Here is a 25,330-nt window from a genome sequence, read left to right on the forward strand (position 1 = left end):
CGCGAGGAAATTTTAAGTTCCTTGAAGGGACATCCGGCGATAGGAATTATCGCTGGAGTGGAAAATCTGCGCAGTCAGATTTGGGCGCTGAGATTTCGACGAATCCTAGCCTAGTCACATCGGCTCAAGTAAGAGCCGTCGGCCATTTTGAACCCCGCGCTTCGGCAAACTACAAAGGTTTTGCCTCGCGTCATCTTCACCCCCAACATCCTACCGTTTGTCAGAGATGTGTGTGTGCGACCGCTTCGTCTCCAATTACGTTGCGGTTCGTTGAGTGAGCGGTGAATGTGCCCCTCTGAAGGGCGCCGTTGTACAGTTTCGGCGGGGCGATCACCATTGTCAACTGTACGTGATTCGAATATCGACTGGAGAGTGAGATTCGGACTTCGACTGGATATCGTACTAGCGACCGCTGGAGCGAATCACATTTGCCTTGGAAAAGGTTATAGAGACATTGAGGAGTGTCCGTTTCACTCGCTGGGAGCGCAGTGAGTTATTTGACTTTATTGATGGTATATAGAGTGCACTCTTAATTGCCATTTGTACCGTTATTCCTGTGTGATTTTCAATATAGTATTTGTTCATTTATAATTATTGGTGTGGTTTCATTATTGATTTCTAGCACAGAGTAACATATTTTTCTGCCGTGGCTCCTCTCGGGGTTCGGAGGTGTACCGAGACCAGGAGATCGTAGAGGAACACGTAACCCATACATTCTATAAGTATGGCCCTTAATCTTTACATGCAAAAGTACATTTAGCTTTTGCTCATTTTCGGCTAATATCATGTAAACGACCCTTTTAAAAGTCATTACATGTCGAAATTCACCCCTTGTCGAGTGTATCGGCACCATTGTCACTTTTGATACGATTGTACCGAACTTGCTCAATTGAGCACACAAGTCCTCACCTTTAAGAAAGGGAGGGACATTAGACACATTAACCTTCACCGCAGGTGTATCTAATGGGGAAACCACGAGAAACAGGTCGGGCTCTATGAGAAGGCCTTGCTCCACAACGGAGTTCACCATGTGCACCTCCAACACGAACACAACAACCCTCTTGTTCATTCGAGAGGTTGCACGGATATTATGTGAGCCGATGCTCTTTCCAATTGCTAGAAGCACTTGCTCCATCTTCACCTCAATCGGAAGGTCGCACACCAGCCCATGCTTGCAAGTGAGCGACTCGTACATGCTATTCCTCAAACAATCGTTTGCCATAAGTGAACGTAAATTAAATAAATAAAAGGTGAGAAATCAACAAAATATATGAACCACAAGCAACACCGGCAAGTGGAGGTAAAACAAAAACTAACGGACTAGGTCCAAGAACCGTTTAGAGCAGTGAAACACCGCTGCCTGGACTAGGAAAAAACGGAAAAATGGAGGCCAGGCCTCAAACCCGGAGGTTCGAAAAGAGGCAACCAAACACCACCTACCATGTGCGCTCTCTCCTCCTCTCTCTCGTCTCAACAATGAAAGGACACACAGGGGAAACTTTACAAGCATAAACAAGGACACAAGGGAGCGAAATGGGGGACGGGAAAAACAACCAACACCACAGAGAACTCACAGCTCAGCACGCACAGCCGCCATGATGCCACACCCACGCCCAACTCACCAACGACCAGAAGGGGCAAGAGAGGGAGAGACAGAGAGAGAGGGTGAGAGAGAGAGAGAGAGAGAGAGAGAGAGAGAGAGAGAGAGAGAGAGAGAGAGAGAGAGAGAGAGATAGTGAGAGAGATAGTGAGACACCCACACACAGAGAGAGACAGAGAGAGAGAGAGAGATATTGAGAGAGGGACACACACACACACACACACACACACACACACACACACACACACACACAGGGAGAGACAGATACACACACACACACACACACACACACACGGAGAGACAGATAGTGAGATAGAGAGAGAGAGAGAGAGAGAGAGAGAGAGAGAGAGATAGTGAGAGAGGGACACACACACACACACACACACAGGAGAGACAGACACACACACACACACACACACACACGAGACTTTTGAAGCTCTTTTATTATAAAGGTAAGAAAACCACACAAGTCCGAACATGTTCAGCCCAACAACAACAATAAAAACCCCAAACACTAAAATAAAAAAATTTAACACACCATTATCAAGTTTACAAAAACCACCCTTTACACACCATTTTCCCACGAAGGTTTGTAAATAATCTTTCATTTGGCAAAAAGAGAATTCCAAGCGTAACCTTGCCATGACCAGAGCCTTAAACACAATTACCACATCACATAAAATATCAGCATTTGCCAGGAGCTTTGCTTTTCTTGTTTTGTAGATTGCTAATTTTCCAATAGAAATTAGGAAATTAGCAAGAGCAGTCTCAAAGCGTTTTTTGTAACTAAGTGGTATTCCAAAAATAAAAACCCGTGTCAAAAAAGAAAAGTTCATACGATTAAAAAAGTTGATAAAAAACCTAAGAAGGGAGAGAGCCTTGTACAATCTACCTAAGCATGGAAAAGGTCTTCAGAAATCATACAAAAAGGGCATTCCACTGAATAATCCTCATTAAAACGATGTAATAAAACATTGGAGGGCACCACCATATGGGCGAGTCTCCAAGCAATATCACCAGTCCTTTTAACAATCGGTGAAACCTACATTGCAGACCATTGCGGATGGGAGGGAGACCCAGAAGGCAGTTTCTCTTTCCATCGAGCCCCAAAAGAAACCGGCTGTAACGAGGGAAACCGGACTGAAATACACAAACGATACAGTCTCTTTTTATCCTTGCTGGAAAGTGGTGATGAGGATAACAAGATAGATGTTGTGGCGCTATCAGCCGGCAGGCTAGAGCTAGCACAGATCTGTGGTGGTGTATGGTGGTCACCAATGTTGGCGGTTGAGCTCAGGCCCAAGTGCCTAAAAACACACAGGATTTCCTGTAGGACCTTGGCGACGCTCCTCAAAGATCTGATACCAGTTCTTACTTGGAGATGTCCTGCGGAGAACCAACTGTTCCTGTTACAGTCACGAAGGTCCCGAGTCGTGCTCACGCCAGCACTCAAAAAACGTTGCACAAAAGCACGTGAGTGAGGAATAGCAGGAAAAAGGGCATTGTAGAAAAGGGGTTCCCGAAGGAACCTTTCACTGTTGTACGTCTCCATTTGCCGAGTTACTGAAATGAACTGCCAGACGTGCAAGACATCTTGGTAAAAGTCAGGGAGCAGCGAAGCATCGACATGTTGCAGCTCCATGAAAAAGAGTTCACAATTGTAGCCTAGCATGCTGGCTTGCTTTAATATACAGTTTGCAGTAGATTTCCAGGGCAAGGCCTCCAAAAATAAAAGACGACGAGCTGTCGAATAAAATAAAAGACGAATAAAAGACGACCACAAGTCCATGACCCCCTTCCGCCAGTGGAAGGCAAATAGTCTCTGGCTTCAGCCAGTGTTTGCCATCCCAAAAGAAGTCACGTAAGCATTTTTGGATTGACGACACCAACGTTGCAGGTGGCTGCAAGGCAATCATTTTATGCCATAAGAGAGGGGCCACCAGGTTGTTAATGACCAGGGCACGACCTCGAAAAGACAAGGTCGACAAAATTCCTCTCCATCTGTTTAATTTATTGCAAATTTTGTGGAGCAAACCATCCCAATTCTTTTTGACAAAACCTGGGGTTCCAAGATAAACACCAAGGTATTTCACACCTTCTTTTCCCCATGTCAAATTCATAGGGAGAATTGGAAGGGCAGAAGGTGGTGTACCGCTGACCCAAACTGCTTTGCATTTCGACCAATTAATTTGCGTTGTACATGCTTGAGAGTAGACCCGTAGGCACTCAAATAGCAGAGCAATGTCATTACTGCTGCGAACAGCAACACATACATCATCAGCATAGGCCGAAATGATAACGGGCTTTTCTGATGGAGTCACTGAAAATCCCATAAGAGAAGATCGTAAACGAATCAAGAGGGGGTCAATGCAAAGAGAGTACAAGATTCCAGATAAGGGACAACCTTGCCGAATTCCCCTCCCAATCCACAAAGGCGAACAGAGACCATCATTGACTTTTATCAAGCTAAAAATTTGATTATACAATAAAGATATATAAGAAACAAGCATTCTGAGTATTGCACTGCAATACATGTCCCCTACCGGCAGTCTGTCATCCGGAAAACTGTTGGGGAAATTACCAAAGTTCAAAGTGCCATAACTTTGTCAAAATGATCGAAACGTCGTGAAGTTCGAACTTGATCTGTAACTTATCATGAGGAAACGATGTACCAAGTTTGAAATCATTAGCATTAAGTTTAGAAAAAAAGTCCGGAAAACTGTGTCCGGACAGACTGACAGACAGAGGGACGGAGTGCAAACCTATAGTCCCCTCCGGTGTACACCGGTAGGGGACTCATAAAAGATGCCCCAAAACCAAATTGCTTTAAAATGTGAAACAAATACTCATGATCAACAGAGTCAAAAGCCTTTTCTTGATCAATAAAAAAGAGACCGGTATGTTGTTGAAATGCACACACATCCCACAGGTCTCGTACCCAAAAAATGTTATCGTGCGTAGATCTGTGCAAAACACAGTACGATTGATCCTGATGTATAACTGTGCTTAAAACAGTCTTTACACGGTTAGCAAGCCCTTTGGCAAAAAATCTTGTAATCTGTGCAGAGAAGAGAAATTGGGCGCCAGTTCTGTATCAATTGCAGATCGTTTTTCTTAGGGATAAGGCAAACAACTGCACGTCGACAACTAAGGGGTAACAATCCCTCACGCAGACTGTATAAAAACACTGAGTGCAAAGCAGGACCAAGCATGTCCCAAAAGGTTTTATAAAATTCAGCTGGTAGCCCATCAAAACCAGGAGCCTTATGATCAGCAAGGCCATCGAGCGCAGTTTGAAGTTCACCGAGAGTAATGTTCTCATCCAAGACATGCCACTGATGCTCATCTATCTGCGGTAAATTGGTCGTAATATTCTGCATTGCAGGCACATCATTAGGCTTAAAGGAAAACACATTCTCAAAATAAGACCGAACAAAATGAACAATCTCCGTATTATCACTAAGAATATGCCCATCACTAGCTCGAAGACTAAGCATTTGCTGGCTCGCCTTGGTCGTCTTCTCAAACTTAAAGAAATCTTTACAACATCTGAGGACAGTAAACCATTCACTCTCAGCCTGACTAAGGCACCAATACCATTTTCTTGAATTAATTCCTTAAGCAGAGTTTGTTTTTCAAAGAGGAGTTGACACCGTTTTAGAAAGAAGTTGTGCCTTTCAGCATTCTAACTGGGAGCATAAATGTTTACAAAAACAAAGATTTGATTATTGGCAGTGAATTGAAGACAAGCCAGATGTCCGGGAATTATTTCATTATATTGAACTTGTGAGAGTGTTAATGAGGAAGAGACAAAGAAAGCAATTCCAGCAGTGAGACAATTGATATCACTAAAGCCCCTGTCACACATAGGCGGATTTGTCGGCGACTACTGGCGACTGAAAAAATCGCCACCACCCGCCGACAATCGTAATGAAACCGTAATGGACGGTCTTCTGTAGTCGTGGTTATCCTCCCCAGGTCTGCTGCAGTCGGCAAGAGCCGCAAAGGGGCCAAATATTTTTTTTAATGTTTAGGCCCCTGTCACACATAGGTGGCTATTTTGGCGACAACTGGCGACTGCCGGCGATCAAGATTTATCGGCGACTACTGGCGATTTTGGGCGGTCAAATATGGTCAGGCGGCAGTATGGCAACTGCAGGCGGCCACATTGCGACTGCATTGCGACGAAGCACTGACCTCGCCCCGAGTAGGATGGCGACTGTTGAAGATCGACGACGACTGCATTGCGGATGCACGGCAGCAGCGTGGCGACAGTCTGGCGGCTCGATTACGACTGATGGCGGATCGCGGCGACTGCATTGGGCCCGGATGGCGGTTTACTCCGACGTCCGCAAGACTGCAATAAGACCGCCGGCGATTGGAGACGATTCACACAACGCTCTTTGCTCATAGACAGGGTACAGTTTTGTGTATTTGAAGCTGTAGTCATCATGCCTGCTAAACGTGGAAAGATGAGGAAGCCTGCCAAGGCTCCACAGAGGGATGAGGACACCGTACCAGATCTGCCAGCTGTAGCACCAGAAGAGGTCGTCTTTGACCCAGAGGCCATAGCTGCTGAGGCCTCTGGGTCAAAGGCGGCAGACATCCAGGACGTTGAAGAGGTGGCCCCCGTGACCGAGGTGGCGAAGAAGCCCGCCAAGGATACTGTCATCCTGACAGAGGAACAGGAGCATGACATGGTGGAGTGGTTGTTACAGAACCCCTTGTTCTATGACAAGTCGATGACGCCCTTCAGGGAGAAGGCCAAGAAGCAGGCCTTGTGGGTGGCGAAGGCCAGCGAGATCGGTAGAAGTGGTAAGTCCATTTTTATGCTTATTTATTCCAATACAGGGTAAGTAGATGTTGGTAAGTATTTAATTTTCCATTCATTAATCAATTCTCAACAATGACTCAACATTGCTTCCATTCTGTTTGAAATACTACATTCACATTGAAGACGACGACAGATACTTATGTAAATGCCAACATTTTGTCTTTGAACAGTACAGTCCAGTGCATTGTTCTTCATCAATTACACACTTTTATTCTTTACTAACAGGATGCAATTTGTTTTCTTCTCTTTCAGTGGATGATCTCAAACAGTCGCTCAAGTCCCAGCGTACCAAGTTTAGTAAGCTGTCGACACAGGGCAGGTCCGGCGACGGTGCCAAGGTCCACACCGACCGCGAGAAGTGGACTCTGGAGAGGTTTGCGTTCCTGGGGAAGCATGTGGTGCGGCAAAGTAAGAAGGCTGGTGCTACTGTAGGTAATTTTATTTAAAATTATTCCTCTTCTCTGTACAGTACAGTGCGTTAGTACGTTTCTCAGTACAGTACAGTACAGCACTGTGTACTGTCAGTACAGTGCAGTACATTTTTTTGCCTAGCTACAGTACTGATGATCGCCAACAACGTTTAGCAATGTGGAAGTCTCATGGAAATAGAGGGATGACAATATTTATATGTTTATATGTGTCGTATGTTTTATATTAATATGTTTTTCGTCATTATATTGCAGTTGAAGAGGAAGATTGCTGCATCGCAGCTCCCACCACCTGAGGTCCCATATGCTGTGCCTGTGCCTGCTGCTCCGGTGTCTGCTCCTCTTGCTCCTCTTGCTGACGACGACATCTTGGAGACGATTGTCGAGGATCCCTTGTCTCGGGCTAGCACTCCACTCCCGTCATCGCAGCCCCAGACCACCCCCCAGGCCCCTGCTACCAAGAAGAGGAAGCGCCACAGTGATGCCTCCACCGTGACTAGACCGGAGGAGAGGGCTCGCACATCAGCCGAGTTGCAGCAGGAGATCCGGGCCCATCTGCGGGAGGCCGCCGTCCCGACATGTCCACGTGTTGCCTGGGGTCGGTGGATCACTACTCTGCTGCCATCGATCCACGAGAGCATCTGGAGCGACTTCATGAGGGACAGTATTAACTTGATGATCAGGTACAGTGATGCCTCGCAGCGCCTTCATCATCAGCCACAGGTGATGGTGCAGCAGCAGATGCCAGCACAGATGCCAGTCACACCACAGCAGATGCCACAGATGAGTGTTGTCCCACCACAGCAGACCATGATGGCACCTCTACCCCCACCAGCGATCACCGCGATCTATCCTGCTACACCTTTGACGTCACAGCTTGTTTGGGACAGCACCACTCCCACCTTTGGTGCTCCAGTAGCCACCACAGTGCCACAGTCTCCGGGTGGTGCAGAGAACATTACACCACTGTCGAACATCTCGGCATTCGCGGGTTTGTCAAGGCTCCTCGGGAGTTTCGCCGCGGACACTGTGGGGATGTCTACACCGAACCTGCCACCAGCTGACGATGACGATGACTCTGGCAGTCAGGATTATTGACACATTAGTGATTACTTGTGGATATTTGTGCTATTGGCTACTTGTGCTGTGCTATTGGATACTTGTGCTATGAACATTGTGATTCATTATTGGATACTTGTGCTATGAACAAATTTGTATTTAATATGAACAAATAAATTTGTTTGTATTAAATATAAATTTCAAAAATCACTGTTTCGTCCTCGCTACAGGCACTCATCAGACGGCTAAAGCTACCGTTACAGTGTTTCTATTTATTTTTTATTTATTTTTATTTATTTATCTTTATTTCTCTATTTTACATTTCACTTTATTCATTTCAATGATGTGTGACATGAAGCATAAAGATGTTTGATGTACAATAAGAAAGTTAATAAAGATGTATCATTGTAATGTAATAATCAAACTTTTCTGCAGGGAGAGAGAATGGAAATAAAGTCCAACAAATTATTTCCACTGGTCCCAAGTCCCATAAATAAAGTTTCCAAAGGACCAAAGTCCCAAAAATAAAGTTCCCAAAAGTCCCAAGTCCAAACAATAAAGCCATATCCTTGTCGGCACCACAGGACCTCACTCCACGGAGACCCTCACACCATCCTGTCTTGCCATGGAATGGAGCCGGCAGGGGAGTTGTAGTAGGTCTTGAGGTAGTTCCTCTGGTCCTTGGCTACACGGGTGTGCACGTTCCCTCTAACCCCCCGTTCTTCCATGTCGGCCAGCTGCGTACCTTCCCTCCAGGAGCCTGGGATGACGTTGTGGTCATTGTCTTCATGGTCCATCACCTCGTTCTGCTGAGCTGGATAATGCAGACGCATAAGGTTGTGGAGACAAACGGTGGCCAGGATGATACTATCGATTGTCTCTGGTGTCTGGGCCATGGTTGTGAGTAGACAGCGGAACCGGTTGGATAGGATCCCAAAAGCGTTTTCCACGATGCACCTTGCTCTAGACAAGCGGTAGTTGAAGATCCTTTCCTGGTGGTCCAAGTTGTTAGGGCATTTTATAATTTTTTTGAAAAATCTGTGAAAAAATTGCTTACCAATAGCGTTCTTCACCAATGTGTTCATGTCGGTGTCTACAAACACCTCTCAATTTATTCCTTCCCAAATCCTTGGGGAAAAGTCAAAATTCAAAAGGCGTCCAAAATGGGAAAATTGTGGATAAAGTCATAGTTTGGCCAGAAATTTAATACTTAATATGGGGAAGAAACCACAAAAATATTGTTCTAGGACAATTATGAACTCTTGCTAAGTATATTTGTATTATTATCTTGCTTTATATCCAAGATGGTGGCCAAAATGATGTCCAAAATGGCCGCTAAAATGTGAAAATTGTGGATAAAGTCATAGCTTGGCCAGAAATGTAATAATTATTATATTGCTTCAATAATAGGTGTCTACTGAGACCTCTCAATTGATTCAGTATGGAAGGGGATGTAATAGCTGCACCCGGCCATGGCTTGAGGTGTTTCATCTATGATGATCCTGGGACTGAGATGCAGAAGCTGTCAAAAGTCACCCAAAAAGGCCACTCACAGATGTTATCATATTCTGAGTGCGTGGACGATGCGGCGCTGATCAGGAGACTAAATGAGGACTGGAAAAACGGAGATGACCCCAAGTTGAGATATCATTTGGATTGCAGAACCGAGTTATACAATCGTGTGAAAAGTATATCCACTGCAACTGCAACTGCTAATCGTAAGTTTTTAGATTATCATTCAGAAGAAGTAGCCACTTGCAGAGATTTCGATCCCAATCTGTTATAAGTTGTGATGTTGCAAATGAAGAAAAACTAACCAAAACTACCTTTCTACACAATCCATTCCCTAGGACAAGACGAGGAGGACCGAAGGTCAGGCAGGATGAAAAGACGATGGGTATTCTCTGGGTTCACTGGTATCCTTCTCCACGGGGTTCAGTAGCACTCCCGAGGACCCAGTCAATGCTGATCAGGCAGAGGAGGTTGGCAGAGCCATGCAGGCCAAGATGGATGGAAAAACTTTTTTGGATACAATGGAAACTAAGCACAAGGTCAAATCATTAGAGAGCTTCAGAAGTGGACCCAAAGTCAATGGGAAGAAGCTGGTTATTGACTCACTCAAGCTCTTCAACCGCCTCATCATCATCAGTGAGCGTGAAGTCAAGACCAAACAAGCCCTGCGATTTGAGTTGACGCCAACACCGATGTCCCTATTTGATAAAGACCAGAAGTTGCGAAAGCCAGACAAGGCTGCCCGAGCAAGGGCCCTGAAAGCATTTGTGGAACCCGTTGAACAACACCCCTGCACGAGCCTGGTGATTGATGGTGGGTGGCTCCTGCACAACGTCAGATGGGAGGCTAAGCTCACCTGGAAGGACATCGCTGAGAGCTACCTCCAGTTTGTGAAGTCCATGGGGAGCCATTGCCTCAGGATCACTGTGGTCTTTGACAGATACGGCAGCTCCACCAAGGACCATGATCACCTGAGACGAACAAAGAACGCATGCTGCGACATTCTGATTCGCCCAGACATCAAAAGCCTCGTTCCAAGAGAAAGGTTCCTCGACAACAAGAGCAACAAGACCCAGCTCATTCGGCTACTTGCTGAGACATTCGGTAGAAATGGAATCAGTGTACAGGAATTCCCCGATGATGCAGACACCTCTATCGTCCGGGCAGCTCTAGATGAGGCAAGAGAGTCCCCTGTTGAGGTGAGGGCTGAGGACACCGACATCATGGTTTTGCTGATTGATTATGCTGCAGACCACCCGATCTTCCTCACAACAGCCAAAGACACATCTTACGATGTCGGAAAGATCCGGGAGGCCCTCCCAGAGAGATACCAGAAGTATCTGATCTTCTTGCACAGCTTCTCCGGCTGCGATACAGTGTCCGCGATTTCTGGGTTTAGCAAATCAACTTTGCTAACCAAGCTCTGCAAGACTGACAAAGCAGAGAGGGCCATGGACGTGTTTCTGGACATCCGAGCCAAGAAAGATGACATCATCAAAGCCGGCTGTGAACTATTCAAGCTCATGTTCCGCGGGAACCCATCCAAAGACTTGGGGGACTTGAGATTTGACATCTTCAGCAAGCGGGCCGCTGCTGGGAGCATCAAACCTGAGAAACTGCCCCCGACAACAGAAGCTGCAGCACAGCACTCTCTCCGGGCTTATCTCCAGACTAGAGATTGGCTGCTGCTGCAAACTCCATCATTGGATGTACTGGACTACGGATGGAAACTCGGTGACCAAGGTTATGCGCCGGTCCCTACAACAGACCCTATCGCACCGGACTATCTTCTGAAGTTTGTCTGCTGCAACTGTGAGGGGGAATGTAGCACACTCAGGTGCTGCTCTAAAAAGCAAGGAGTCAAGTGTATTTCTGCTTGCGGCAACTGTCATGGTAACTCTTGCCAGAACATCAACCAGCCAGATGACGAGAGGAGTGTGGGATATGCTGGGGATTAGGATGAGTAGGGTGAACTAGAGAACTGACTAACCGAGGTTTCAATTGAGATACATTTCTATTTCTATATAAAGCTATGACTTTATCTACAATTTTCACATTTTAGCGGCCATTTTGGACATCATTTTGGCCACCATCTTGGATATAAAGCAAGATAATAATACAAATATGCTTAGCAAGAGTTCACAATTGTCCTAGAACAATATTTTTGTGGTTTCTTCCCCATATTAAGTATTAAATTTCTGGCCAAACTATGACTTTATCCACAATTTTTCCATTTTGGACGCCATTTTGAATTTTGACTTTTCCCCAAGGATTTGGGAAGGAATAAATTGAGAGGTGTTTGTAGACACCTACATGAACACATTGGTGAAGAAAGCTATTGGTAAGCAATTTTTTCACAGATTTTAAAAAAAATTTATAAAATGCCCTAACTAAAGTTCCTCTTGCCATATGGCTTCATCATCCAGGTCTTCAGCGCAAAGGCCTCATCGCCGATGATGAAGTATGGCATGTCTCGGGCATCATGAGGCAGAGGGTCTGGTTCTGGCAAGCCGATGGCGTGATCTTCAACAGCCAACTTCAGATCGCACTGATTCCAGATCTGGGCATCTGATGATGATCCGTTCGCTCCCATGTTCACCCAGATGAACTGGTAGTTGGCATCAACCAGCCCCATCAGGATTATGGAGTAGAACTTCTTGTAGTTGAAAAAAACGGACCCAGACTTCTTCGGTGCTTTGATGCGGATGTGTTTGCCATCGAGTGCTCCTAGGGCATGGTGCATCTGCCACCTCAGTCCAAATTGCTCAGCTACTGTCTTCCACGCTTCTGGTGTAGAGGGAGTGTTAACGACCTCCTCCAGGTATTCATCGACAATGGCCTGGCAGACATCCCGTACAATGAGGGCGATGGTGTTGTGGGCCACTCGGAAGTTGTACTGCAAGGACATGTAGCTATCCCCTGATGCAAGGTACCTCAGGGTGATTGCCAGTCTCAGCCCTGGTTCTATTGGTTCATGCCAAAATGTGAGCTGCTTGGCGATTCGAGGACCGAGATGCTCTAGCAGCTCGTCAAACAGGGCTGGCTCCATCCTGGTGAAGTTCTTGTAGCCCTGCACGTCTTCGCCCCTGAGCTCTACCATGAGCTGCTCATACTGCCCTAGAGCTGGTCGTCGCAGGAGCCACGGCCTCACCCAATGTCTTCTCTCCCTCCGTTGTCCTCTTTCTTGATGCTGCTCCTCAGCGTGAGCCAGCAGGTCATTCGCAGCAATATCTTGGTCCAGTGCTGCCAAGTCATTCAGAAGGACCAGCTTCATCCTATGTTCATCATCCATGATAGATGTTGGTAGAGAGATCCTTGGTAGACCTTGACCATAGAACATACTGCAGTGAGCTGAAATGTCCACCCCTATTTATACCTGGCCAGAAAATCGTGGTATGTCGTAATGCAGTCACCAGGCAGTCGTATCTCTGTCGCCAATGGCCATAACTCGGCCGCCACTTGTCCTACTGCTGTCGTCGTCAGTCTCCCATAGCCGCAGGGGGAGACATGACAGTTCTTCTGTAGTCGATATGCAGCCGCAACAGTGTCGGCCTGTAGTCGGGAAGATGCCGCAGGAAGGCCGTATGGCATTCGCATCTCTGCCGTGCTAGCTGGGGGGGCGATGCTGGGGCGATTGCGGAAGACTATGAGCGACTGGGTTGCGGCTGCTTTACGGTCTTATTGCGGATACCGACGACAGCATGGCGGTTCCATCACGACAGCATGGCGGATTTTTTTTGAGGACGACTGAGCGCGACAATCGATAGTATCATCCTGGCCACCGTTTGTCTCCACAAACTTATGCGTCTGCATTATCCAGCTCAGCAGAACGAGGTGATGGACCATGAAGACAATGACCACAACGTCATCCCAGGCTCCTGGAGGGAAGGTACGCAGCTGGCCGACATGGAAGAACGGGGGGTTAGAGGGAACGTGCACACCCGTGTAGCCAAGGACTGGAGGAACTACCTCAAGACCTACTACAACTCCCCTGCCGGCTCCATTCCATGGCAAGACAGGATGGTGTGAGGGTCTCCGTGGAGTGAGGTCCTGTGGTGCCGACAAGGATATGGCTTTATTGTTTGGACTTGGGACTTTTGGGAACTTTATTTTTGGGACTTTGGCCCTTTGGAAACTTTATTTATGGGACTTGGGACCAGTGGAAATAATTTGTTGGACTTTATTTCCATTCTCTCTCCCTGCAGAAAAGTTTGATTATTACATTACAATGATACATCTTTATTAACTTTCTTATTGTACATCAAACATCTTTATGCTTCATGTCATACATCATTGAAATGAATAAAGTGAAATGTAAAATAGAGAAGTAAAGATTTTTTTTTTTAAATGCAAAATAGAAACACTGCAACGGTAGCTTTAGCCGTCTGATGAGTGCCTGTAGCGAGGACGAAACAGTGATTTTTGAAATTTATATTTAATACAAACAAATTTATTTGTTCATATTAAATACAAATTTGTTCATAGCACAAGTATCCAATAATGAATCACAATGTTCATAGCACAAGTATCCAATAGCACAAATATCCACAAGTAATCACTAATGTGTCAATAATCCTGACTGCCAGAGTCATCGTCATCGTCAGCTGGTGGCAGGTTCGGTGTAGACATCGTCTCTTGATGTGTGAATCATGTGTGAATGATTGTGTGTGATCACACAATCATCATGTGTGAATCGTCTCCAATCGCCGGCGGTCTTATTGCAGTCTTGCGGACGTCGGAGTAAACCGCCACCCGGCCCCAATGCAGTCGCCGCGATCCGCCATCGGTCGTAATCTAGCCGCCAGACTGTCGCCACGCTGCCGCCGTGCATCCGCAATGCAGTCGTCGTCGATCTTCAACAGTCGCCATCCCACTCGGGGCGAGGTCAGTGCTTCGTCGCAATGCAGTCGCAATGTGGCCACCTGCAGTCGCCATACTGCCGCCTGACCATATTTGACCGCCCAAAATCGCCAGTAGTCGTCGAAAAATCTTGATCGCCGGCAGTCGCCAGTAGTCGCCAAAATATCCGTCTATGTGTGACAGGGGCCTAATGAACCACTGGCCCTTCATTAGCCTTCTCCACTGGTCTTGGGCGTTCAGATCTCCATGCGTTTCTTGCAGTAACAAGACATCCAGGTGCAAACGCCGGGTCAGATCTTTTACCTGAACTTTGCGTTCTAAACTAACATCACCGTTAATGTTTAGACTGCCAAAACGAACACTCATTCTTTCGGACCACATTAAATAGACTCCTTTGCAATTACAAGAACATTATGAAATGACTAGCAGAAGTACCCGGCATTGCCGGGCGGGGGAGGGGAGGGGGAGGGGGAAGGGGAGGGGAGGGGAACGGGGGGGAGGGGAGGAGAGGGGGGGAAGGGGAGAAGAGGGGGGAGGGGAGGGGGAGGAGAGCGGAGGAGAGGGGGAGGGGAGGAGAGGGGGGGAGGAGAGGGGGCAGGGGGAGAGGGAGGGGGAATGGGAAGGGGGAGAGGGGAAGGGAGGGGGAGGGGGGAGGGGTTTTGTAGGGGGAGGGGGGAGGATAGGGGAAGGGGGATGGGGGAGGGGGAGGGGGAGGGGAGGGGAGGGGGGAGGGGGAGGGGAGGGGAGGGGGGAGGGGGAGGGGGAGGGGGATTGGGAAGGGGAAGGGGTAGGGGGGAAAGGAAGGGTTAGGGGGGAAAGGGAGGGGTATGGGGGAAAGGGAGGTGGAGGGGAGGGGAGGGGAAAGGGGAGGGGGAGGGGGGAAGGGGAGAGGGTAGGGTGGAGGGGGAAGGGAGGGGGAAGGGAGGGGGAAGGGGAGGGGGAAGGGAGGGGAAGGGGAGGGGGGAAGGGTAGGGGGAGGGGGAGGGGAAGGGGGAGGGGAGGGATATAGATGGTTCCTGGCAATATTGATCACATCCACAAATGATGTAATCCACACAATTTATGTACTTTACATAACATTAATAGGAATACATGGCCGTGTAGATGGGAAATACAGTTTGTTTGAAATAAATCACAAATATCAGATGAAAGTTTTTAAAATTTAGAACTATTCTCACTCAGAGTTAAACATCACCGTGTGGCGGGCACAATGGTCAATAATTCCACGCACCAGTGGGTGGCGCGAGCGTCCGGGCGTGGAACTGAAATACATGCCCCGCCTTTCGGCCGTTCGGCCATGCCCGGGGGCAAGGCGTGGCCTCAGGACATATATGCGGGCTCTAAGGTCGAGCCCGCCCAGTGCTGATGTGCGAGCTTGTATTAAAGTGCTTTCGTTTGTATCCACGCGTTGTGGCCTACCTTTCTGGCAATCGAGTCGTGTGTGCACAGCACCACACTGGTGACCCCGACTGGTTCAGCCGTTGCTGACCCCCGAACGCACCATGGCTATCAACGCCGTCGCCATCAAACTCCCGGAGCTCTGGGAAGCGCAAGCCGACGTTTGGTTTGTGCAAGCCGAAGCTCAATTCCAACTCTGGGGAATCACGGCGGACGAGACCCGGTACTACCACGTGGTCGCCGCCCTCGGGCCCGGCACTGCCGCCCACGTCGTGTCCATCCTTCGGCGCCCGCCGGGCGACCACAAGTACGAGGCGCTCAAACGTCTCCTCCTCGCCACGTTCGGGCTCACGGAGGTCGAACGCGCCGACCGCCTCCTGGACCTTCCCGCCCTCGGCGACACACGACCATCCATTCGGATGGATTTCATGCTGTCCCTGCTTGGAGACCAGCGCCCGGATTTCTTCTTCTGAGCACTTTTCCTCCGCCAGCTACCTGTACAGGTGCGCCTCGCGCTGGCCGATTGCAAAATCACGGAACCCCGCGCCCTGGCCGGAGGGGCCGACAAATTTTTCGCGGCCTGCGACACGCGGTCGGTTTATGGTGCTGCCGTAGTGGATCCCGGTGCGGAGGCTACAGCGCCCCCGGCTTCCCTCGTGGCCGCTGCTACTCCCCGCCCACTACCGCTGCCGCCACCACCACCGCCACCGGCATGGCCGACGCGGCCGCCACCGCCGCAAACCTGGTGCCACTATCACGCCAGGTTCGGCCGCAGGGCTAGAACGTGCCGCCCGCCGTGTTCTTTTGACGTGTCGGGAAACGACCGGGCCGGCGCTCACTTGCGGCCATGAGCGTCGGCCATTCCGGCAGCCTCCTGTTCATCACGGACACCTCGTCTGGTCGTCGTTTTCTATGCGACACGGGAGCGCAGGTAAGCGTCCTCCCTGCCTCCGCGTCCGACAAGCAAGCCGCGGGCCGGGGCCCCGCTTTGCTTGCCGCCAACGGAACACCCATCCACACATCCGGGAAGCATTGCCTCTCACTGTGGTTCGGAGGGCAGCGCTTCAAATGGTCGTTCGTCAACGTCAGCGTGCCAATGGCCCTGCTCGGTGCGGACTTCCTTTGTGCACATGGGCTGTTGGTGGACGTTAAGCGTCGACGTCTCGTCCAGGCCGAAACCTTCAGCTCGCTCGCTTGTTCGCTGAGCGGCTCGTTGAGCAGCTCGCTGAGCGGCTCACCGAGCGGCTTGCCAAGCGGCTTGCTGAAGGGTTCCATCCCAGCGAGGTTAGTCTGTACGCTTCCGGCAGCGGACGAGTTTACCCGCCTCCTCGCCAGTTTCCCGGCACTCACGCGGCCCACCTTTTCAGCGGTGGCCGTCAAACACGAGGTGGGGCACCACATCCCCACCGTCGGCCCACCGGTCTATGCCCGGGCGCGCCACCTTGACCCCACAAAGTTCGCCGTGGCGAAAGCGGTGTTCGCCACGCTGGAGCGGCTGGGCATCGTACGATGCTCCAACAGCGCATGGGCCTCTCCACTGCACATTGTGACAAAGCCTCCAATGGCTTGATCTCTGATCATCAATTTGGTTTCAGACCAGGTCACTCTACTCTGGACATGCTGCTTCTGCTGTCTCAACAATGGATGGAGGTCCTCAATGCCAAACAGGAAATTAGAGCTGTCTCCCTCGACATATCACGTGCCTTCGACACGGTCTGGCACCCCGCTCTGCTCACCAAACTCTCCTCCTTTGGTATCCATGGAAATCTCCACGCATGGCTGGCGGACTTCCTCTCTAGTCGTCGTCAACGTGTGGCCCTGAATGGGTTTCTCTCATCTCCTCTTCCTGTTCAGGCTGGAGTTCCCCAAGGCAGTGTTCTGGGCCCCGTGCTTTTTCTGGTCTTCATCAATGATCTCTCTGACTCTCTCGAAAATCCTCTCTATCTCTTTGCTGATGACTCCACTCTCTGCCGCTCCATTCCTCTTCCCTCAGATCGGCAGTCTGCTGCCTCCTCACTCTCTGAAGACCTGGACAAAATCACAGACTGGTCAAACAAGTGGAACATGTCTTTCAATCCTGACAAATCTCACACTCTTACTATGTCTCTCCGAAAAGATCGATTGGACAACCCTCCCATCTACTTTCTCAACAATCCTCTCCAAGAAGTTCTGTCGCTCAAGATTTTGGGTCTCACTATCTGCCATGATCTTTCTTGGGAAAACCACATTTCCAAGCTGGCCTCCAAAGCCAGTCGCCGACTGGGCATCCTCCGTCGTGCGAAGTCCTTCCTCGGCACACCTGAGCTCCTCACCACATACAAGGCTTTCATCCGCAGCTCAATGGAATACTGTTCTCCCCTATGGGCCGGTGCTCCTGCCTCACACCTAGCTCGGCTTCACGCTGTTGAAACCAAAGCTTTCAGAATTATTGGAATCTCCTGCAATGAAGCTATCTCTGAGGGCCTTTCACTCACTCACCGCAGGCAGGTAGGTGGTCTTTCTGTCTTCTACCGACTCCTCTCCGGCCTTGCACCCCCAGCTCTCTCTGTGCTCTGTCCCCCAAATATTCCTACAGGTCGCACAAGATCTGCCAGCAACCCTCTGATGGTTAAACTGCCGAAATCTCGGCTCTCTGCTCACCTTCACTCTTTCATTCCTCTTTTCTCCCGCCTCTGGAACAAACTCCCTCACTCCCTTCAATCCCACTCCTCCCTCCAGGTCTTTAAAACAGCTGTTCACCACCGTCTCTTATCTTCCCCCATCCAAAACCTTGATCTTTTCTACCCCCGCTAATTCACCCCAGATCCACCTTGTTTGAAATTCCAACTTCTTTCCTGGAAGTCCTGGCAGTGTCCATATGTTTTATACCTCTCCCACCACCCCCTTCCCACGCCCCCCCCCCCCCCCAAAGCCCTCGCCCTCTCTCAGATCTCTCGATGTCTCCATGTCTCTCGGTCCCTGCTCTCAAATGTTGTGTTTGTGTCCTTCCCCCTCTCTCCCCATCTTGTCTACCGCTCCCTATGTTATATGTTTTATGTGTCGGTTTGTCTTTCTGTGTGATTAATGTTCGCTCTTTCACGAGCCTCGATCTTGTATACAAAAAAAAAAAAAAAAAAAAAAAGCCCGGTGGCGGATGGCGGCCGTGCGGTGACTACCGCCGGCTCAACGATGCCACCACCCCCGACCGCTCCCCGGTCCCGCATATCCAAGACTTTTCCGCCTGGTTGGCAAACACGACCATGTTCTCCAAGGTGGACCTCATCCGGGGCTACCACCAGGTCCCCGTAAAACCGGACGATGTCCCAAAGACGGCCGTCATCACCCCTTTCGGCCTCTTTGAGTTCCTGCGGATGCCTTTTGGGTTGAAGAATGCGGCCCAGGCCTTCCAGCGGCTCATGGACAGCGTCTTGCGCGACTTACCTTTCATCTACGTCTACCTGGACGACATCCTAGTCGCGAGCGCGTCCCGGGAGGAGCACCTGCTCCACCTCCGCACGCTCTTCGAACGCCTCGGCCAGCATGGCCTGATCATCAACCCCACGAAGTGCCGTTTCGGCGTCACCGCCATCGACTTCTTGGGGCACCGCATCACCAGGCACGGGGCCATCCCTTTACCGGCCAAGGTGGAGGCCGTCAGGAGTTTCCCGCGCCGCCGCACAATCAAGGAGCTCCAGGAATTCCTGGGCATGGTCAATTTTTACCAACCCTTTGTGCCCCGCGTCGCCCAGCTCCTGCGCCCCCTGCACGAGGCTCTCCGGGGAAAGCTGGGCAAAGGTGACATTGCCTGGTCGGAGCCGAAGGCCGTGGCGTTTGCGGGCACGAAGCTGGCCTTGGCCAACGCCACCATGCTGGCGCACCCGGCGCCCGATGCACCAATCGCCCTCACCACCGATGCGTCGGACTACGCGGTGGGCGTGGTGCACGAGCAGTGGGTGCGTGGTGCTTGGCAGCCGCTGGCGTTTTTTAGCCGGCAGCTTCGCCCGCACAAACGCCGCTACAGCACCTTCGACCGTGAGCTGCTCGGGCTCCACCTGGCGGTCCGACACTTCCGCCATCTGCTCGAGGGCCGCCCGTTCATGGCTTTCGTCGACCACAAGCCCATTGTGTTCGCAATGGCCAAGGTCGCCGAGCCATGGTCGGCCCGGCAGCAGCGTCACCTCTCTGCCGTGTCCGAGTACACGACGGACATCCGTCACGTCGCGGGTAAAGACAACCCGGTGGCGGATTTCCTTTCCCGGTCCGTCGCACACGCGGTCCACCTCTGGATCGACTATGCCCGGATGGCGGAGGACCAGACCGCCGACCCCGACGTCCAGGCCTTGCGGACCGCCGTCACGGGCCTCCGCATCACCGAGGTGCCGTTCGACGTCGCGGGCACGGCCCTCTTGTGCGACGTCTCCCTCGGCCGGCCTCGCCCCATCGTGCCCGCTGGCTGGCAGCGCCCGGTTTTCGACGCCATCCACGGCCTGTCCCATCCAGGCACGAAGGCCTCCCAGAAACTCGTCGCGGCGAAGTTCATCTGGCATGGCCTTAGGAAGAACGTCCGCGACTGGGCCAGGACGTGCCTCGCGTGCCAGCGTGCAAAGGTCCACCGCCACACCCAGGCCCCATTGGCCCCGTTTACGGTGCCCGAGCGTCGGTTCGACCATGTCCATGTCGACTTGGTGGGACCTCTGCCCCCCTCGCGGGGGTTCACCCACCTCCTCACCATGGTGGACCGCACCACCCGGTGGCCGGAGGCCATGCCATTGGCGGCGACGACTGTGGCTGACGTCGCGCAAGCCTTCATCGCCACGTGGGTTGCCCGGTTCGGTGCCCCCTCGGACATCTCGTCCGACCGCGGCCCCCAGTTCACCTCGGAACTCTGGGGAGCAGTGGCGTAAGAGCTCGGCATCAAACTGCACCGCACCACGGCCTACCACCCCCAGGCCAACGGCCTGTGCGAGCGCTTTCATCGTTCGATGAAGGCCGCGCTCCGGGCCAGCCTCTGCGATGGCAGCTGGGCCGACAGGCTCCCCTGGGTCCTGCTGGGCCTCAGGACGGCGCCCAAGGATGACCTGCGTGCGTCCTCGGTGGAGCTGGTCTTCGGACAACCGCTGCGGGTGCCGGGCGAATTTATCCCCGACTCCACGGTTCCTTGGTCCGCGGCGCAGCAGCGCTCCACCCTGCAGGAGACCGCCAGGAGGTTCGCCCCGGTGCCGACGGCACACCACGGTTGCTCGTCCTTCCATGTCGCCCCGGAGCTTCGCACGGCGGAGTACGTTTTCGTCCGGCACGATGCCCACCGGGCACCGCTGCGGCCCCTGTATGACGGGCCCTTCCGTGTGCTGGAGACCGGGGACAAACATTTCATGGTGGACATCGGCGGTGCCCCGGATCGTATCTCCGTGGACCGCCTCAAGCCGGCCCACCTCGATCTGGACCACCCCCCGCAAGCAGCTCTGCCTCCGCGTCGAGGCCGCCCCCCGGTGGTCAGGCCCCTGGCACCCCCCAGCCCCGCCGTCCCGCTACCCCCCAGCCCTGCACGCATCGCCAGGGGGTGTTTCGGCCAGGTCATCTGGCTTCCCCACAAGCTCACCCTTCAGGTGCGCGGGAATTCTGGGGGGGCGCGTGTGGCGGGCACAACGGTCAATAATTCCACGCACCAGTGGGTTGCGCGAGCGTCCGGGCATGGAACTGAAATACATGCCCCGCCTTTCGGCCGTTCGGCCACGCCCGGGGGCAAGGCGTGGCCTCGGGACATATATGCGGGCTCTAAGGTCGAGCCCGCCCAGTGCTGATGTGCGAGCTTGTATTAAAGTGCTTTCGTTTGTATCCACGCGTTGTGGCCTACCTTTCTGGCAATCGAGTCGTGTGTGCACAGCACCACAACCGCAATATTACGCGGTTGCTTCAACGTTTTCTGTGAGTTATAAAGATGAAAGGAAAAAAACCTATGTGGTGTGAATGGCAATGGTCATTCGATATATTTTCACTTTTACGTTTTGGCTAACTCGCTCACGAACCTGACGAAGATCCTGAGCGAGGATCGCTACGCTACGCTACATTATGCTAAAGCTACGTTAGCTACGCTACGTTCGCTACATTATGGCTAAAAATATGGATCTAAAGATGAAAGAAAAAAAAACCTATGTGGTGTGAATGGCAATGTTCCTTGCTGAAATGTGAAAAAACTGAATTACGTGCGAACGCATAACTGTGAGATTATGGCGGCAAGGTTGGAACATCACGTGATCGCTCTGAGCGAATCAGCGAGCTGCTCTGGCACATGCTGAGATTCCATGTATCATGTTCCTCGCTGAAATGCGCTGAGGTAAATATGAATAAAAAATATTGATCTCGTCAAATATTTTTAGGTAGGCCATGTTCTTCCCAGGCTCAATGTCCATGTCTATGCCAAATATCAAGCACGTGAGCCTCTCCATTTAGGAGTCTATCGGTAACATTACACACACACACACACACACACACACAACTGTGTTTTATATATACTAGGGCATTGCCCGTACTATATCTATATCTAAAATTATATCCCCCCCCCCTCTATTTACATGAAATGGTTTGGTCCAAAGCGAACGGCTTGCGAGTACGGTGACAATCCCCCCCCTCTATTTACATGCAATGGTTTGGTCCAAAGCGAACGGCTTCCGGAGTTTGGTAAAGAAATCGCCATCGCGTGCACAAACGCGCAGGAAAGCGAATGAATCGCAAATTCGGTTTTATTAGTTTTAAAACATAGTTTAACGCCAACATAGTTTGCAAACGTGAAATAAATGAATACGCTCTCAAATGTGCCATCCGAGGCAGAGTGTGTCCTCCACGTTCGGCACACGCGATCGTTCGCTGCTCTCTGATTGGTTGAATCGTTTTTTGGACATAGCTCGGTAAGTAATTGTCCGATTAATATGAAACCTTGAAAAGGCACATCCTCGGGTCCCCAGCAATATACCTGGCAAGTTAAAAGTATATCGGACCCGTGGTTGTCGAGAAACAGCGGTCACAGACAAACAAACGTACAGACGTACAAACGTACAGACGTACAGAGATTACTGGAATTATAGATAGATAGATGGGGAAAACTAGAACAACACTCTTTGACGTCACGATGTCGACCGATGTGCCTCCGCCCACATTATTACATCATTATAATACTCGTACCAAGTTTGATTTAAATCTATTCAGCTGTTCTCACGTTATCACATTTCTACCTGACATGACCTCTGACCTTTGAACTCTTGGCCCCAAAATTTAATCAGTTAATGTTTACATCATTATACATACCTGTACTAAGTTTAAATTTAAATCTGTTCAGCTGTTCACAAGTTATCACATTTTTACCTGACATGACCTTTGGCCTTTGACCTTGGGACCCCAAAATATAATCAGTTCATCTTTACCTCATTATGCATACTTGCACCAAGTTTTGACTGAGATCCCTTCAGCCGTTTTCAAGTTATCGTGGTAACGAAAACCTATCACGGACGTGCAGCCGGACGGACAACTTCGTCGACGGAGGCATAAAAAATAATCAGCTTCTCGCTTTTGATTGGTATACCAACTCTGTGACCTGCAAATTTTTAAAATATCAGGTCAATTGGAGGAAATTTTTTGATTTTATGCAAACTTGACTTTTGACCTTTTGATCAAAAAAAACAAACAATCGTCTTCTAGTTTTTGATTGGTGAGCCAAGTTAGTGACCCAATATGCAAATTCTTTAAATGTCAGGTCAATCTGATGAAAATTGACGATTTTATGTGACGCTGACCTTTGACTTTTTGACCAAATTTATTTGCCTTCTCCATATTCTCATAATAAAGCTTTGTAGAAAACTTGATGACAAAACTCAAATGATAAATTTAAATATCAGGTCAATTGGATGAAAACTGATGATTTTAGTGACGCTGACCTTTGACCTTTTAACAAACTTTTTAATTTGCCTTCTCCATGTAATCACAATAAAGCTTTGGTGAAAATTTGATGACAAAAACTCAAATGGTAAAAAAAAGTTACGGCCCAGACAGACACACACACACATAGACACACACACACACACAGACACACAGAAGTGATTACAACACTCTGTCTCCTGCTGTGCAGAGGACAGGCTAAAAATAAATAAATAAATAACGCCTCAAATATTCCTTGTGGCGAAGCAGCCATTAGGTGAATCAAGGCTTACACATGCAAGCATGGAAACTGCTGGTGATGATGATGATGACCAATACAACAGATGTCATGCTGGTGACGAAACCAATATCAGCAGCCAACTTCCATTTATGGAACAGAGGGGTCTCTGAAGATGTTTGACCAGTATACACAGCATCAATATTGTATAAAATAACGGTCACTAAAGACCACTTGAAAAATAAGACTAGATGGTATTCATAGAATACTTACCCTGCGCAGTCAACTTGGTGCGAGCCAACTCTTCTGATTTTGAAGGGTTTTTTTTCTTTGATCCAATATGGCTGCAGACCACGTGAGCAATGACATCATAAATATATATTCTCTAATAGAATTGTCGTGTAGATTAACGCTCAATAAATTGCAAACTAATCAGACTAAGCGTTGTCCCTGTCGAATTATGACGTCATAATGAAGGCACCGATGACATCTTATTATGATATGTTATTCCTCATAGGGAGTACTTGACAATTAGCCTATTTCAATTTTTTCCATGGAGCGGTTCAGAGATATAGAGGTGCAAAATTTTTTCCAAGATGGCGCCTGTATCACGTGAGCAATGACGTCCATAATTATCATTTAAATTTTCTTCAGGAGAAGGTGCTCCTATGGTCAAAATGTTGTGTCCATCAGACTAACAGTTGCAGAGGAAAAAGAAAATTTCATACTCATCAGATCAAGCGTTGTACTTGTCAAATTATGACGTCATATTGAAGGCAACGATGACATCATCATTAATGTATCTTATTCCCCATGGGAAGTACTTGACAATGAGCCTTGTTTCAATTTTTTTCTTGAGCAGTTTTGGAGATATAGAGGTGTAACTTTTTTCCAAGATGGAACCCGTACCATGTGACCTATGACGTCATAATTATGAATAAAAAAATCTACAGGTGGAAGCGCTCCTATGGTAAATTTCGTGCCAATCAGACCAATGGTTGCCGAGAAGATGAATTTTGAAAATGCAGACACGCACACGTACGTACTGTCCGGACAGAAATTTTGTCCGTTGGACAAGTGGAAACCTCAATAAACCTGCCCAAAGGACAGGTAAATTATTCAAGCAGGAAGTTTCATAAACTTGGCACATCTTAACCTCAAACATAATTGTTGTTTCTTTTGGAAAGCCACAGTGATTAATTGTCACAAAGAGGATCGTTTAAGATCCGACCACACCCGCATGCCAACGAAAACTTCAAATAAACCATGGTATTGCCGCACTTACTCACACTACGAGAACCGCGACATTCGTTTGTCATGCGACACCACAAAAACAAGGTCACAAGTTCACTAACGTGTCAGTCGACAGGAAATAAATACATCTTTCAGCTGAACAATCCATCTATCTATAATTCCAGTAATCTCTGTGTGTCTGTGTGTTTGTTTGTCTGTGACCGCTGTTTCTCGACAACCACAGGTCCGATATACTTGAAACTTGCCAGGTATATTGCTGG

At 49.5% G+C, this 25,330-nt stretch overlaps 1 protein-coding gene across 5 annotated transcripts in view; it reads right to left on the bottom strand.

The window, feature by feature from the left end:
• The window catches only part of LOC137424518 (erythropoietin), a 107,760-nt gene that overhangs the window by 31,527 nt on the left and 50,903 nt on the right, over positions 1-25,330 (bottom strand). The window contains exon 4 of one of the 5 annotated variants that reach the window (XM_078775535.1): positions 6,724-6,817. The exons of the other annotated variants lie outside the window; for them this stretch is intronic. Within the exon in view, the coding sequence (XP_078631661.1) occupies positions 6,724-6,817 (94 nt within the window). The remainder of the gene's footprint in view (positions 1-6,723; positions 6,818-25,330) is intronic. 5 annotated transcript variants of the gene reach the window in all.

Source organism: Myxine glutinosa, chromosome 4, assembly GCF_964187855.1.
Source record: "Myxine glutinosa chromosome 4, kmMyxGlut1.1, whole genome shotgun sequence".
In the NCBI taxonomy this organism is placed as follows: domain Eukaryota; kingdom Metazoa; phylum Chordata; class Myxini; order Myxiniformes; family Myxinidae; genus Myxine; species Myxine glutinosa.